The sequence below is a fragment of the Micropterus salmoides genome, unplaced genomic scaffold (assembly GCF_014851395.1).
Source record: "Micropterus salmoides isolate LMB-PRFRI ecotype aquatic unplaced genomic scaffold, ASM1485139v1 Ms_hic_scaffold_13, whole genome shotgun sequence".
In the NCBI taxonomy this organism is placed as follows: Eukaryota; Metazoa; Chordata; class Actinopteri; order Centrarchiformes; family Centrarchidae; genus Micropterus; species Micropterus salmoides.
Window position 1 is genome coordinate 34,149,186 of NW_024040374.1, and position 15,721 is coordinate 34,164,906.

Here is a 15,721-nt window from a genome sequence, read left to right on the forward strand (position 1 = left end):
AAAAAATTAGGTATTGATTTAATTTTACACTGTGACTTTAATGTTCCAAAACTTTCTATAAAACTGTCTGCATTCCATTTGCAAGTATTCGCACTGTTATTTTGGAAACTACTGTACAAACACAGTTTTACTCCTCATAACATCTGGAACTGCAGATTCATTCTCTTTAGAAATAAGTCCCTGTATTTCAGTGAATGGATAGAAAACAGTATTTGATCTGTCATCCATTTACTAGACAACTATGGAAATGTTTTATCTTTTGAAGACTTTGGTACAAAATTTAATTTTCAGTGCAACCGTAAACATTATGATAAGGTTGTCCCAAGCATCCCATCTGATTTCTTTCTGATGGAAAAAAAAAAATGCTCTACATCATATGTTCAACCCACCTCATCTTCGTTCAGTGATGATTGCTTGTCACCAATGCTCTTGTAAGACTTTGCAAAACAAAATATTCTGCAATGTCTTTACTCTTACTTTATACCCAATCCAATACAGCTGTGCTTCTCATATCTTCAGTCATTCTTCTTTGAAGAAACTAATTACAGATTTCTTAAAGTTACCTTTATCACCAAAAAGAGGTTCACTTCAAAGTATTTAATGACATACTTGTATATCCTTCAGGAGATCCCCTCACACATAGATTTAACTTTGATCAAACTAACTGTATATTCTGTGATGAGGACATAGAGACCACGGATTTTAAATTAAATTTAAAAAAGAAATCCAAAACAACTTCCGGTTTAAGCGAGGATCGAGGAGAAAGGGAATATCAAATGAGATACTTTTATTGTGAAGGATCACAGACGGAAGAGTGTTTTTGTAGCTGCTGGCGGACGGAAGACGCGTCACAGTTTGAGGTGTGGAGGTAAACGTTTAGCTCAGTGCTGCAAGGAATCATTTTACTAAGCATATTTATAATGTCTCGGTTAAAAAGAGGTGATAAGGGGGACTCTCTGGCGGGCTTCAGGACTGAAAAGACAGAAGGGACAATTCCTAACGGGTTGCTAAAGGCGGCTAGGAAAAGCGGGCAGCTCAACCTGTCCGGCCGAGGACTGACAGAAGGTAGATTTCACTTTTTAGCTAGCTCACAGTGTGACAGGACCACTGAAAGTATCATTCTGCCTTTGACGCCAATTAAAATGGCAAATGTTTGTTCAAAATGGTCCACTAAAGAAAAAAGCACTCGCGGAGATCTTTCAATTCAGTTTATTGATCGAAAGTTAACAAAATAATTCTCTGTTGTTTACTTTGAACAAACTTGAAATTAAATTCGTTTCCCATAACTTATTTGGTTACAAAACTATTTCACTCTCATTCAAATACTCCCAAGCTGCTGTCTTTCCCTATGATACTGCCGGTGAGGATGACCCAATTAGGAGCGATCTGATACCATTTCCCAATATTGTTATTTAACAGTTATTTGAAAAAAGAAATGCTTCACCTTGCTTGTCCATAACAACAATAAAATAACAATAATAGGCTGCTAAAGTGCTCAAACGGAAACTAACATTCACACATACACTGGCGGAATAGCAGGGGCAAATCGGGGTTCAGTATCTTGCCCAAGGACACTTCGACACGCAACCAGGGATTGAACCGCCGACCTTCTGATTAACGGCCAACCCGCTCCTGAGCCACAGCCGCCCTAGGTGGCATTTTACGTAAGGTATCAAATTAAGTACTCAATTGATACTGTATCACTTTAAGGGTACTGATTTTGTTACTGGTATAGTAAAATTTGGGGGAGGAGGGGTATTATATAATCTATTTGGTATTCTATTTGATCAAATAGATTATTACTTGACAGCCTCCACATGCTGAACAAAGTCTGATTCTTGAGATTTTGGCAAAAACATGTTCCCCTAAGAAAACTGCTAATTCTGTTGAAAATTAATAACATTTTCTTATTTAAAACAAGCAGAGTTGCTCATCTGAGGGTCTTCTGCATAACTTTAGTTTATTTTCATATACTTGTTTTAAAAGTGATATTGTCTGACTTTTTTTGACAGCCCAGTACCCACAAAATCCATTGTCTTCAGACAAAAGAGTTAATTTCAATTTGATAAAAAGGAAAAAAATATTTTTAAATGTATATTAATAGGCCAGGTGAAAGAGTAGAGTGAAACAAATCCGGCTACTACATGGTCAACTGTATTCCCGAGGACCCCTTTCCAGCCTCCACATTACTAAATGCAATGGTCAAACAAGCTCCTGTAATTTGCTATTTGTTTATATTTTTTGTTAACATATTTACTGATGTTGCTAACATCACAACCATAATGTGTCAACACTCTTTTGTATAGAAAGTATTATTTTAAAGTATGACATAAATACATGAATTTTTTTTGTAGAGGCCAGAGGTAGCTAGCAACAGATGGAAAACAAGATGGCTCCCGGATGTCACTCATGTATGTCATGTTAATGAGTGTGTTTTTGTCACCACTGTCAAATTAAAAAATGTGTTTTTTAAGCCCCAAATTGTTATTTTGTATACTTAATGCTAATTATGAATGTTGCATGATGTATAAGTTTGTAAAAGAGTACATGTGAAAAAGTATAAAAAATTAACAAAAGTTAATATTCAACATTTAATAACATCTATATGTACCTATGGTGTAGACACAATGATTTTAAATCATTATGAGACTAAATAAATAAGATTAACTGGCTTTTTATTGTGTCTGATGGTGTTGACAAAAACTAAGTAGATAGGCAAAACACATATTTTATGAAAAAATTACAAAATCAGGAGGTTGCACCAAAATATTGCTGGATTGGTGAGATCTTGTACAATAAACACATAAGTTTAGATTTCTTAGTATTACATTTTATTTCTTTTCAAAATTAAACCTGTTTTATCCAAATTCTCAAGAATCAGTGAGGAAATAAGTGGGTATGACGAGGCTAGTCTCACGTGGGCAGCGCGCATCCTTGTTTACAATCCTTGACCAAAAGTATACGTTTTTCATTTTTTAACGGACTACCTGACTCCGCTCACACAGCCACGGAATCTTCAATGAGCTGGTTTCACTTCTGTGAGATTGATGAAGTTAGTTCTTGGTAGTGCTCTGTCTTCGATATGACTGCGTGTGTCCGTGTGAAGGTGCCACTAAGCCTTGCCCGCGTTGAAACATGGGCTCAAGAGAGGACAGAAGCAGCTCTGGTAAACACCAGAACAACCCTGCATGACTAAAGTTCAAGAGAATTTAACTTTTGAGGCGGCGAGCGAAGTGTGTGTGTGTGTGTGTGTGTGAGAGAGAGAGAGAAAACTGCTTGATCTTGCGTGTCTGTTTTTATATATATTTTTGTTATTCTTTCAGGGGGTGCAGGGGGTCGATGATCACTGATGATCCTGATGGATAGAAATAGATAACTGTCAGCAAAGATTATAATGAATCCCCTTCAAACAATGGCCAACAGTGATATCACTGGTGGAGACCACAGCATACTTTCACAGTGTTTCACACACAACCCAAACCACACAGCTAAAGCAGTTCTGTGACAGCTGCATAAAAATAATGCTGAAATTCACCTGTTAAATGAGTCTGTGTGTCATAAGCATATTAACACCTGTCTCAGTCCCTCAGAATGTGTATCGGCTAAACATTGACACGCCAGAAGAGGCCCAGCAGAATGTGTCCTTTGGTGAGTCAGATCGCTGGTGGGAACAGACTGACCTCACCAAACTGCTGCTCTCGTCCAATCAGCTTACAAAACTGTCTGATGACATCAGACTACTGCCTGGACTCACTGTACTGGATGTAAGTAACCCCAACTCAGTCAGTAAGAAGGCTAACTCAGTAACTCATCCATCAAGTAATACACAAATCGTATATGTGTTGTGAATGTGTCAAAGAGAAAAGGGCGCAAGGGATCTTCTAATTAAAGATTGTTTGTGCCCAGCCATGTTGACTTAATTGCAGAAATTCAAAATGCCATATGTGGTTTAGCTTCACATTTCTGCAGAAGCTAAAACATTTGGCTTCTTTTACAGATGTTATAATGGCTGCAGAACAAATGTTATACTGTACCTGCAGAGACCAATTGGAAATATTTGACTGATTTTGTTCTCCCTGCCACTGGTGGGGTCCAAGTTCATTGTTTTCTCCTGTCATTTGGGGCCTTTCTGGAGCCCTGTTGTATGTATTGTTTTCTTTCTCTTTCTTTTTCTCCGCTAAAACTGTGTGTGTGCAGGAAAAACTGCTAGACTAAAACTCACCAAAATAAGCAGGTGGGTTGCAAATTCCACCCACTACTCAGGCAAACACGATGGCACTCATTGACCTCATGGTGGCGCTATAATAATCAACTTTGCTTTTTTGCAATTATCTTAAATTATTAATTTGTTTAGAGTCCAAGTTCTTTCATGCTATTGATCTCTGGACTAAAATTATGCAACTTTTTATCAGTTTACTCAGACCTGTTTTTGCAAACTGGTCCAACGTTGGGCCAGTCGACCGAAACTTTGGTAGGCTCATCTACAGACAGCGCTGATCTAAAGTTATCAAAATAATTTTGATTTGTCAATCTTATTTAAATACATTTTTCTTTTGTGTCTTTTCGTGCAATTGCATAAAAGCTTGTAAACCAAAATTGGCTTAAGCTATTGTAACCAAACTTATAGCGTCTGTTCCGATTCTCCGTCCCCAGCTTTGCTGAGCAGTCCTGGGACATTCTTCCACAAGGGGCACTACACATGCGAAAGGTTTATATCTTTATAATTTGCTGAATAGATTTGTACAAAAATCAGTTTGTACGATCTAGAGTCACTACTCAGTTGATGCATAAAATTTGGTAATGATTTCTTAAAGTCGGCGTGGCTTATTACAACAAATGTAAATTTCTAGAAATTTCTCATTCCAAATTAGGGCTGAACGATTTGAGGAAAAAATCTACATGCGATTTTTCTGCCAGATATTGCAATTACGAATCAATTTGTGATTTTTATTTTTTAAAGTTTAGCTAAAGTTCAATATTCACTGCCAGTCTCATTGTGAAACGGCATAGAGAATCTGGTCGATTTTCAAAATACAACACCCTGCACAGACTCCCGATCATGTATCAACAATAAACAATTTAACTACGTAGCCGACTTAACAATTGTAGAAGCAAAAATCAAGGACAACCGAACAAAATCTGAACAAGTCGGCAAAATCAGGCAGGCAAAACGCTCTTATTCTGAAATGCTCCATGAGGGAAATGTAGCCTGTGGAGAGCGGCACAAAACTGGCTCAGAGAGAGCTTTTATCTGAGGTTGAAGCACAAGAAAGGACAAATTAACAACACGTCAACAACGTAGGTCAGGCTAAACCTTCCACTGCTGAAACACTCACTGTGTGAGTTGACGCCGGTGTTCTGACTGTCTATGCTGCTTTGTCGAAAAATGCTACCATAGCGCAAATCGACAGCAGAGTCTATCGAGTCACTCTGCCCTATCGAAAAATGCTACCTTATGTGTTCCCTTTCCCAATCCCATAAAGTTATGGTTCTCTCACAGTATTATGACATATTCTGTTTTTTGATTATATTATAACATCATTTCAGGGGTAGTGTATTCTTATAGACTAATATCACCTATCAAATAATGCTCCCATTAGCTACAGAATCATTTTATATTGCACCACTAATCACTCCATGTGTACTGTACGGAGATGGAGAGCATGTTGAAATCGGTTGAAATAACTATATTATGCCATCTTTATTTAAGATATGAGGGGTAGCGTATTCTGATAGGCTAATAATGATTTTTTTTTATGTTACTAACGATCAGCCACTTTCTCGACGGCTTTTCCAACAGCCAGTTTGCACAGATTTATAGGCGTGGAAACAAACCATGCTTGTGGGTCATACGCGCAGAACTGCTAAGTAGCACATCTCGATGGTAGCATAAATCGACAGAACACCGGACAAAACCGCGGCACAGCTGCTGCCAGGGTCTGTTTGGCTGGAGCCATTATCCCACGTTTTCCGCTAGTTTTGTTTCTTGTTGTAAAATGTACGCGCCCTGTGCCTGCTCTGATTGGTGAAGGGGACTGTAACAGGAGGCGCATGGTGCTTGTGATTGGTGAGAAAGTCTGTCACACAAGGATGACAACAGCATGAATTTTTAACTGCATGACTGAAAACAAGTCAGATGTGCTGCATAATTAACCTACATTTTAATCGGCGTCTTTGCTAATGTCATTCTTTCAAATCGCAATTTTGATTTGAAAATGATTAATCGTTCAGCCCTATTCCAAAACAAAAAATTTAAGAAAATCACCCGTATTTCCTATAGAGCTGACATTTTTTTGAAATGAGATGTCCTTTCCTCGGAGCCGTTGTTGTAAAGCAACGTCAATTAAATGTGACATTTTACACAGCTGCATCATCTGTCCACTTTGAGCCTGCTGCTGTAATCTCTGTCAGAGCAGCAGACCAGCAGGAATGCATAAAGCAGGCGTGTGTCAAGTACGCCAGAGTCTCTTTCGAATGTCCTTCAGAACTTTGCAAAATAAAAGCTCTCAATAAACTCAAAATGAAGCATTGCTGAAAAAAACATTCTCCTGCTTTTATTTTGGCAGCACAATCATTTAAGAGGAAGTGATTATGTGAGTAACTGTTGCTGTCATGACTCAGATCTATTTCAGCATCAGCCGCTATCAATTTATTAATTTTTTATTTTTCTGCTATCAAAACAATCTGGCCGCGGACCAGATATTATTGCTGGCGGGCCAGTTCTTGTCTGCCGACCACCTATTGCCAATCTTCACAATACAGGAACATGTACATTAACATTATGACATGTAAAAACTAGGCTTGTGCCGATTGGATCAGCTATCGACAATTGAAGGGATTATCAGCGATTTGTTTTCCATGCACCAATATTAAGGCGATTTTACTTTTACTTACTATCAGAACTAAGATTACATAAAAACAGTCTCTAGAATCTGCACCACACTGCAGTGTTTCCCTTTTCATTGATTTGTGGCGACACGACCACCACATACTATAAACTGTTTAAAATGAGTAACATTATGTGCCTTTTGCACACCGCCAAAAAATATTCACTATTATTATTATTACAACATGAAATACAGCACATCAGTACTGAACGCTCTGGTTGATATTACAGCCTAATAATTGACGTCAGCATTTTATAGCAGCTGACTTGGTATGATGTGAAGATCGGCTAAGACATTATCTGACTACCCATGTACACAAAAATCATCCACCTGCCCCCCACTAACTAATTATTTGTCAGATTTAGAGACCTCACCTGCATGTATACACAGTTTTTATGCATAATTCACTTAACTTTTATTTTAGAGACTAAATGCTCTTCCTCTACAATCGGCCTTATATAATTATTTAAATGTGGTCATTATGTTGTAGTTTGTTTATTGTAGCCTACAGTTTACTTAGGAAATTTGACTGTTTTGATCTGTAGCCTAATTAAATCAAGCAATTGTAAAATTATTAAATGCCATAACTGCCACACTACAGTTGTGATCACTCAGTTTAAAGTGCTCCCACACAACTGAGGACTTCATTTTGTTTTCCCTTTGACTGCAGCATTACACTCATGGCTGTGTACGGAGGTCAGGCACACAAAGAAACCCTCAATATTTGAATCTCAAAATTGAAAATTGAATGTTTACCAGACGATCGAATATTGGGGTCCAGCCCTAAAATGCGCACAGCGTCTCTGGAGAGGCGCTTCACCCAGCCAGCCGCTATTCAGTGTTCATGTTATGATTCTAACAACATCAACATCATTGATGTTAAAGTGAAATGACATTAAGGAATGTTGTAAGAACAGCGCTTTATGAGGTGCTACACAAACGGTGAAGGGCAGAAAGTTTGATCACGCATTGATCATTTTAAAAAGGCTTAACTAATACAACTTTCGTGCAGCTGCATGTCAAGCCTCTTTTAAATGTCACAGCGGCTGAAAAGACTTCTGCAAAGGATACACTGGTGTATCCTCGCTTAAAGCTCCTCCAGCAAGACCTCCTCGAGGTGCATTTTAGGAATTGAGATGTCCTTCAAGATGGTGTGCAAAGATCAGTTTCCAGGTCACAGGCTTAAGGATCGAGGAGGCACAAATTTGGAAAATGAGAAAGACCTCACCTCTCACCAGTGGTACAGTCAGGAAGTCGCCTACTCTGGGGATCTAAAGATTCAGCGTTCAAATCCCCACTTGATGAAGTCTTAATTGCCAAGAAGTGGTATTTTATCCTTGTGGTGTGTTTTCAATTACCCATTGAGTCAAGTTTGGACCCTGTGAAAATGTATTATTTTTCTCTGCTAAAAAGTGTTGCAGCAACAACCTTAAAACTTGGAAACGCAATAATTGGCAGTTGGGTTGCAAATTTCACCCACTACTTAGGCACATTTAATAACACTCATTGACCTCAAGTTGTTGTTATAATCAAGTCTGCGATTCTGCAATTACCCTATAAAAGATATATGACTATTAAAAATGACACAGACAGATCCTTCACTCATGTCATGAGTGTTGCATAGTTTGCCCAGCAGAGGGTGCTCTGCAGCTCCTCTGTTGACAACACTGCCTCACCACTAAAACCACAAAAGAAAACAATCAGCTGACTGGAGTCTCTAGAAACAACAAGGAGAGTGGCTGTGTTACTGGTGAGTTGGTCATTTGTCACGTTAATTACATGACTTAAATAATAAAAATTGCCCCATCACTTCTCCTCTCCTGAAAACATTCATGACCAGACTTGCAAACCCTTCCGTTTTTCATTGCCCTCTCCCGGCTTCCTCACGAATCACAACAGTATGTTTAATGTACAGTAGGGCTGAACGATTAATTGTTTTCAAATCGAAATTGAGATTTCAAAGAATGTGATTAGCTAATCGTGAAGACTGGAATTAAAATGTAAGTTAATTATACAGCGCATCTGACCCGTTTTAAACAGTCAAGCAGTTACAAATCCATTCCGTTGTCATCCTTGTGTGACAGACCTGCTCGCCAATCACAAGTGCTATGCGCCTCCTGTTACGGCTCTCTGTGTACCCGTTCCATTCCACTCTTTGCAGGCTACATTTTCCACATGGAGCATTTCAGAATCGGAGCCTTTTGCCTGCCTGATTTTGCTGACTTGTTCAGATTTTGTTGATTTGTTCTGTTGTCCTTTATTTAGTGCTTCTATTATTATTCTTTTGTCTGTTTATTGTTTATATAGGTTCAGGAGTCTGCAAAATCGACCGGATTCTCTATGCCGTTCTGTGTCTGACTTCTTGCCTGGTTCATCGGCTCTGTGCTGCTTGATGCGGCTTCCATCAGAAATTGACTGGCAGTGAATATTGAACTTGAGCTAAACTTAAAAACAAACCAAAAATTGCAAATCGAATCATAATCTCAATATCTGGCAGAGAAATTGCAATTGGATTTTTTCCGCAACTCGTTCAGCCCTATGTTACAGTAGGTGAGTGGTGGAGGCTACGCTGCTAACAGACTTGATTGTAGAATTATTTCTGAAACGGTGTGGCAATTCTAACAAACAGTCCTATCATTTCTCCCTAGTTCATCACTTCTAAATATTAACATCGCTTACAGCAGCTAACGCTGCCCGTTTTAAAATGGCTAAATTAGCCACAAAGCCAATGCTATGTTTTTCAGTGGAGGAGCGCTAACATTAATGAGCGATTAAACTATAGTGTTTAGCTTGTTCTAAATATATCTGTGAGCTCCTTGTAGGGATGTCTCAGTGAATTAATTTCCCCTGCGGTAATTTGTTGGGGCTCAACAGCGCTGTATTAGTCATTTACAGCCCATGGCGACCTGTCGTTAAATTGTTACAGAGCTTGTTATGCTTGTGAAATTTTTTTCAAGCACTAAGTTATTAATTTAACACGCACTGAAGTGGAAAGTATGAACATTGCTATCAATAGTTCTTGCCATCCTCTGCGCAGTTTTCCAATTTTGCAGCTAGCTGCTTGTCTGTAGTTACAGTCTGAAATGATTTAACCAGATAGGACATAAATGTGAGCTGAACAAGAATGTAATGCGGCTTCCTGAAAGACAAAGTTCTCTAGCGCCTCCTTCAAATGTGAAACGTTAGTGTGAAATCTCAAAGCTGCAGGTCCTCATTGTAGACAGTCATGTAGTATTACAGTGGTCGGCAATAGGCAACCACTGTAATACTACATGGGCCAGATTAATGTGATAGCGGTAAAAAAAAATTATAGCAGCTGGCACTGCCTTTTAAGTGGTTGTGGCTACAAAATACAAGTGCGAGATCATTTTTGCAGAGTACTATATGCCATGTTTATTTGAGAGCTTTTATTTTGAAAAGTTTTGAAGGAAATTCTGGCTTGCTTGACACACCTCTGAAAAAGCTGTCAGAAAACGTGAGATCGGATTCCCCTGAATGAGAAAAGCATGAATTTTCTCTGCCTGGAGATACTGGGGAAATTAATGTGGACCAGTCGAAAGGACACACACACTCCTGCACATGCTTAATTGTGCTGGATGTAAAACAATCTCTTCATAATCAATTTGTTGAAAAGTAAGAAAAAAATACAAGCAGCAAGGGAGAATTGAACACAGCCCTTCAAACAGGAGTTCTGCGCACTACTGACTGAGCTAAGATCATAAAATAATAAATTGACTATGTTCTGGCCCGCCATCTAATGACCTGAAAAAAAAAATTGGCACAGTTCTGTGTGGTGCATGGTGGCCGTTCAGACGTATGACAGCATTACAAGGCAGTGTAATAATTTAATAAAACGTACACATTTTTTGATAGATAACGATGGATTTCATATGCTGCTTATTTGTTAAGAAATATTGTTACAATGTAAATGAAGCACATGCCTACATTATGGTATGATTTGTTTTTTAAGGTAGAGGTATACAGTCGGACCCATCAGCATTAATTCAATAAAAGATAAGAGATATAGGCTATTTAATACACATTTAATTATCAAAATATAGTGCCTATGTGAAGAATTTAAACAACTGTGTTATGCTTAACCAGTCTATAGAATTGCATCCTTCCATACTATAGAATGAACAATAGACTGAATGAAAAATAAATATATACAGTCAGGAGAACAAGTATTTGATACGCTGCTGATTTTCTGTCTGTAGGTCTGTAATTTTTATCATAGGTACACTTCAACTGGGAGAGACGGAATCTAAAACAAAAATCCAGAAAATCACATATGATTTTTAAAGAATTCATTTGTATTTTATTGCATGACATCAGAAAAGCAGAAGTTAATATTTGGTTTGCAATTACAGAGATCATTCGTTTCCTGTAGTTCTTGACCAGGTTTGCACACACTGCAGCAGGGATTTTGGCCCACTCCTCCATACAGACCTTCTCCAGATCCTTCAGGTTTCGGGGCTGTCGCTGGGCAATACGGACTTTCAGCTCCCTCCAAAGATTTTCTATTGGGTTCAGGTCTGGAGACTGGTAAGCCACTCCAGGACCTTGAGATGCTTCTTACGGAGCCAGTTGCCCTGGCTGTGTGTTTCGGGTCGTTGTCATGCTGGAAGACCCAGCCACGACCCATCTTCAATGCTCTTACTGAGGGAAGGAGGTTGTTGGCCAAGATTCGTGATACATGGCCCCATCCATCCTCCCCTCAATACGGTGCAGTCGTCCTGTCCCCTTTGCAGAAAAGCATCCCCAAAGAATGATGTTTCCACCTCCATGCTTCACGGTTGGGATGGTGTTCTTGGGGTTGTACTCATCCTTCTTCTTCCTCCAAACACGGCGAGTGGAGTTTAGACCATAAAGCTCTATTTTTGTCTCATCAGACCACATGACCTTCTCCCATTCCTCCTCTGGATCATCCAGATGGTCACTGGCAAACTTCAGACGGGCCTGGACATGCGCTGGCTTGAGCAGGGGGACCTTGCGTGCGCTGCAGGATTTGTGTTACTAATGGTTTTCTTTGAGACTGTGGTCCCAGCTCTCTTCAGGTCATTGACCAGGTCCTGCCGTGTAGTTCTGGGCTGATCCCTCACCTTCCTCATGATCACTGATGTCCCACGAGGTGAGATCTTGCATGGAGCCCCAGACCGAGGGAGATTGACCGTCATCTTGAACTTCTTCCATTTTCTAATAATTGCGCCAACAGTTGTTGCCTTCTCACCAAGCTGCTTGCCTATTGTCCTGTAGGCCATCCCAGCCTTGTGCAGGTCTACAATTTTATCCCTGATGTCCTTACACAGCTCTCTGGTCTTGGCCATTGTGGAGAGGTTGGAGTCTGTTTGATTGAGTGTGTGGACAGGTGTCTTTTATACAGGTAACAAGTTCAAACAGGTGCAGTTAATACAGGTAATGAGTGGGTAATCATACAGTGTGACTTTCTGGATTTTTATTTTAGATTCCGTCTCTCACAGTTGAAGTCTATGATAAAAATTACAGACCTCTACATGCTTTGTAAGTAGGAAAACCTGCAAAATCAGCAGTGTATCAAATACTTGTTCTCCCCACTGTAAATATATTTACATACAGTCATTAAAATGCTGTTGAATTAAATTGAGAAATGTTTGTAGATGGATTATTTATGTATGGTTTCATTGTTTGGATGGTATTACTGCAAACAATGACACACATTTTAGCCAAAATCTGTGTTCACACCACCCTTTACAATTACTCAGGTTCATTAGCAATTTCTCAGCAAGAACAGGTGCTCTGTGGAAATCATTAGGAGTGAGCTTTTTCTGTTCAGTTTTACTGTAGCATTCTGAAAGACAAACTGTTACTCAGTGCTGCACCAGTAGTGTACTTCTGACAAGAAAACATTTATAAAATTAAGTGGGCCTAACACGCTCCAATACTGCACACAAGGCCTACTACTTCTGGTCCAATGATGTTCATGATTTTTATGTAAAAGTCTTTCCAGTCGAATCCTATCAAAGCATTTGTTTTAGCCTATTTATAGATAATTAAGTTATGGACATGTTGATATAATAAGTTAATAAAATACAGTTTACATCCTTTTTTTGTGGTCTGTCACACATTGTTGTCCTATGTTTATTATTATTGTCATAGCTGTGTATTCAGCTATGACAATATGATCACTAGTCTGTTGAGTTGTGATAGACTGAGTTCCTCTGTTGATTTCAATAGCCGATCATAACATTCATTGGTATCAATCTTAATACTTTCCTGAAAACATATTTTAAGTTATGATATGCCACCACTGGCAGACCATCGGGCCTGTCTTTGCCGGGACAGTGGGGCCCCTGCTTTGGCAGGTGTCACTTATTTTTCTGTATTGACAGGTAGCAACCCTAATACCGTTTATACCAATATAGTTTGATGTTGAGTTAATGTTTCTTTAAAATCCTGCCAGCGTTTGGTCCTCGCTCTCCCTCTGCATGCTGCCGTCTACTCTCAAACTCTCTAACAACACGGAGGGAGACAGTGCCGGTCGACACTCCTGAAGACCTGGCTTGTAAAAAGAAAAAAACGCTGATTCAGTCTGTGTTTCCCACACATACACTTCAGCGGTCTGCCCGGGTTTGGAGACAAATTGTTGTGTTACAAGTCAGAACACGGTGGATATTTCACAAGAGCAGACCAAGTAAAGCGACAGTGAAGACACCAGTCAGATGTCATTCGTTAAGCTACCATGTTGGGTTTGTTTCGATAGATTACCTCGTCAACACGCCTCCTCAACATGCAGCGCTGTTTTTTGGGGTTTTTTTTCGCTGACCAAAAGAAGTGGGCACACTGTCTTGTTTGCAGCAGAGGTACATTAGGCCTGTGAGTGTGAAGAGCACTGAAGGAGGCAGAATCAATAAATGAGTGACACTTAAATAAGGTGGAGAATGAAGTATAATTAAAACGGTGAAATAACAAACAAGCTAAGTTAGTACAAATAGTAACAATGTGGCCGCTCTGATCCATTGACCCAGAGCTTCTTTAATGTGGCCCTAGCCTAACCTAATAACTTTCTAACTGTAGAACCTGCTATGTACCATGTCACTAAGACTAAATATATAGCATCTATTTTGACTGCCTTTATTATTTGCAGATATTGATGGGTTGTGTTACAGTGAGGCATCAGTAGTGTTACTCAAAGTGATGAGGTCATTTTAATTTTAGCTGTTACATAAAATGTTCATTTTGCTCCGGCAGCTCCATGACAATCAGCTGAACAGTTTACCTTGTGCTTTGGGAGAACTGCAGGAGCTTCAGCAACTGCGGCTCAGGTACACACACACACACACACACACACACACACACACACACACACACACACACACACACACACACACACATTGAGCAGACCAAATATTTTATGTATCCAAGCTTTTGAAATATTATGGCGTGATGTGATGATCCATGATACATGTTCACTTAATTTAAGCATTGCCCAGTGAGGAGCATTCCAAACTTCAATAATTTAAATTTTATTTATGTAGCGCCAATTCAAAACAATTGTCTCTCAAAAACTTGAGTTATACTGCTACGTCAAGGTGTTCTGGTGGAGCCACTGTAGTTGTTCAGTTTAAAAAGATTTAGTTCTCTGTTGAATTTAACCTGCTGATTGATAAGACATAACATGTCAAACATTATGAGGCTGTGGCACTTTGTGAATCGTGAGTCGGTAAATTGTACAATTTTAAATATTTACAAATTACAAACAGAGTTACTGCAAAAAGTGGGAAATTACATGCTATGTATTTCAATGAAATGGAACACTCTTGGAAAACTAACGGTTAGAACCTACTACAACAGAAAACAACTGCACACTTGATGAACAGGCTGACAGCAGCTAAAACATAGGGGTAAGTCAGGACAGCTGAGAGAATAATCAGGGGCTATCTCCTATCCATCACGGACCTCTTTCACCAATACTGCATCCGCTGTGCAGCCACCATTGTTGCAGAGTCTTTCCTCCCCTCCCCTGCTCACCTACCTGGTCCGGGTACTTGAAAATCTGGGCTGCTACTGACAGGCTCTGAACCAGCTTTTTCCTCCAGGCAGTCAGGCCCCTAAACACGTCTTCTAAAGCCCTGGATATTCTTGCTTTTAACTACGCGTTCGCAAGATGGCTGCCATGCGTCTCCTGCGTGTTCCTTTGGAGCGTAGGTCTTGCAAGGCTCCAGAAATTTACGCAATGCGTCCGTGAGATGCAATTCCACACATGAACGTGGGGGCAGTATGTCGATCTGACCGGCAGGTCAGCAGCAATCTACTGATCCACACACCAGCCCAGGTGGTGGCGGTATGCAGTTGGTTTGGCAACTGTCATTAAACGCAAAATAAGAAGAAAGTCAGCAGCAGACTTTAAAAAAGGATCTTTGTGGCGGGATGTTTACAGTAAAACTCCTGGTGCTAGTCCACAATTACCGAGATTATGTCTCATTAAAATCACAACCTGCTCAAGTGTCGCTATGTTTGTTTGCGTGTGCAAATTCGGAGGTTGTCAAGGAAGATAATGCGGTGTTGGCAATCATTACCTCGTCCTGGTCTGCCCCCTAGTGGATTCAGGTTTAATCCTCCAGGTACATGCAAATTACGCAGGCAGGTATGTGAACAAAGCTGTTTATGCATTGTTAAAAAGCAAGTATATCCAGGGCTTAAGTTGTCTCTGCCATCAGTCTGAATTGTGCTCTCATGCTTACACACACTGTAGCCTGCATTATTGTAGCTGATTGTGACAGTGAACAAATTTTTATCATGTTTTTATAGCCTCATTTCCAATGCATGGTAACGCTTAGCCCTGCTCAGCTCGCTTT

At 39.7% G+C, this 15,721-nt stretch overlaps 1 protein-coding gene across 1 annotated transcript in view; it reads left to right on the plus strand.

Moving 5' to 3' along the window:
- The first annotated feature begins 836 nt into the window (after nt 1-836).
- Nucleotides 837-15,721, plus strand: part of LOC119900190 (leucine-rich repeat-containing protein 40-like) — a 16,090-nt gene continuing 1,205 nt past the window's right edge. The window contains exons 1-3 of the mRNA XM_038714949.1: nt 837-1,065; nt 3,583-3,764; nt 14,115-14,188. Coding sequence (XP_038570877.1) covers nt 921-1,065; nt 3,583-3,764; nt 14,115-14,188 — 401 coding nt within the window. The 5' untranslated portion in view covers nt 837-920. The remainder of the gene's footprint in view (nt 1,066-3,582; nt 3,765-14,114; nt 14,189-15,721) is intronic.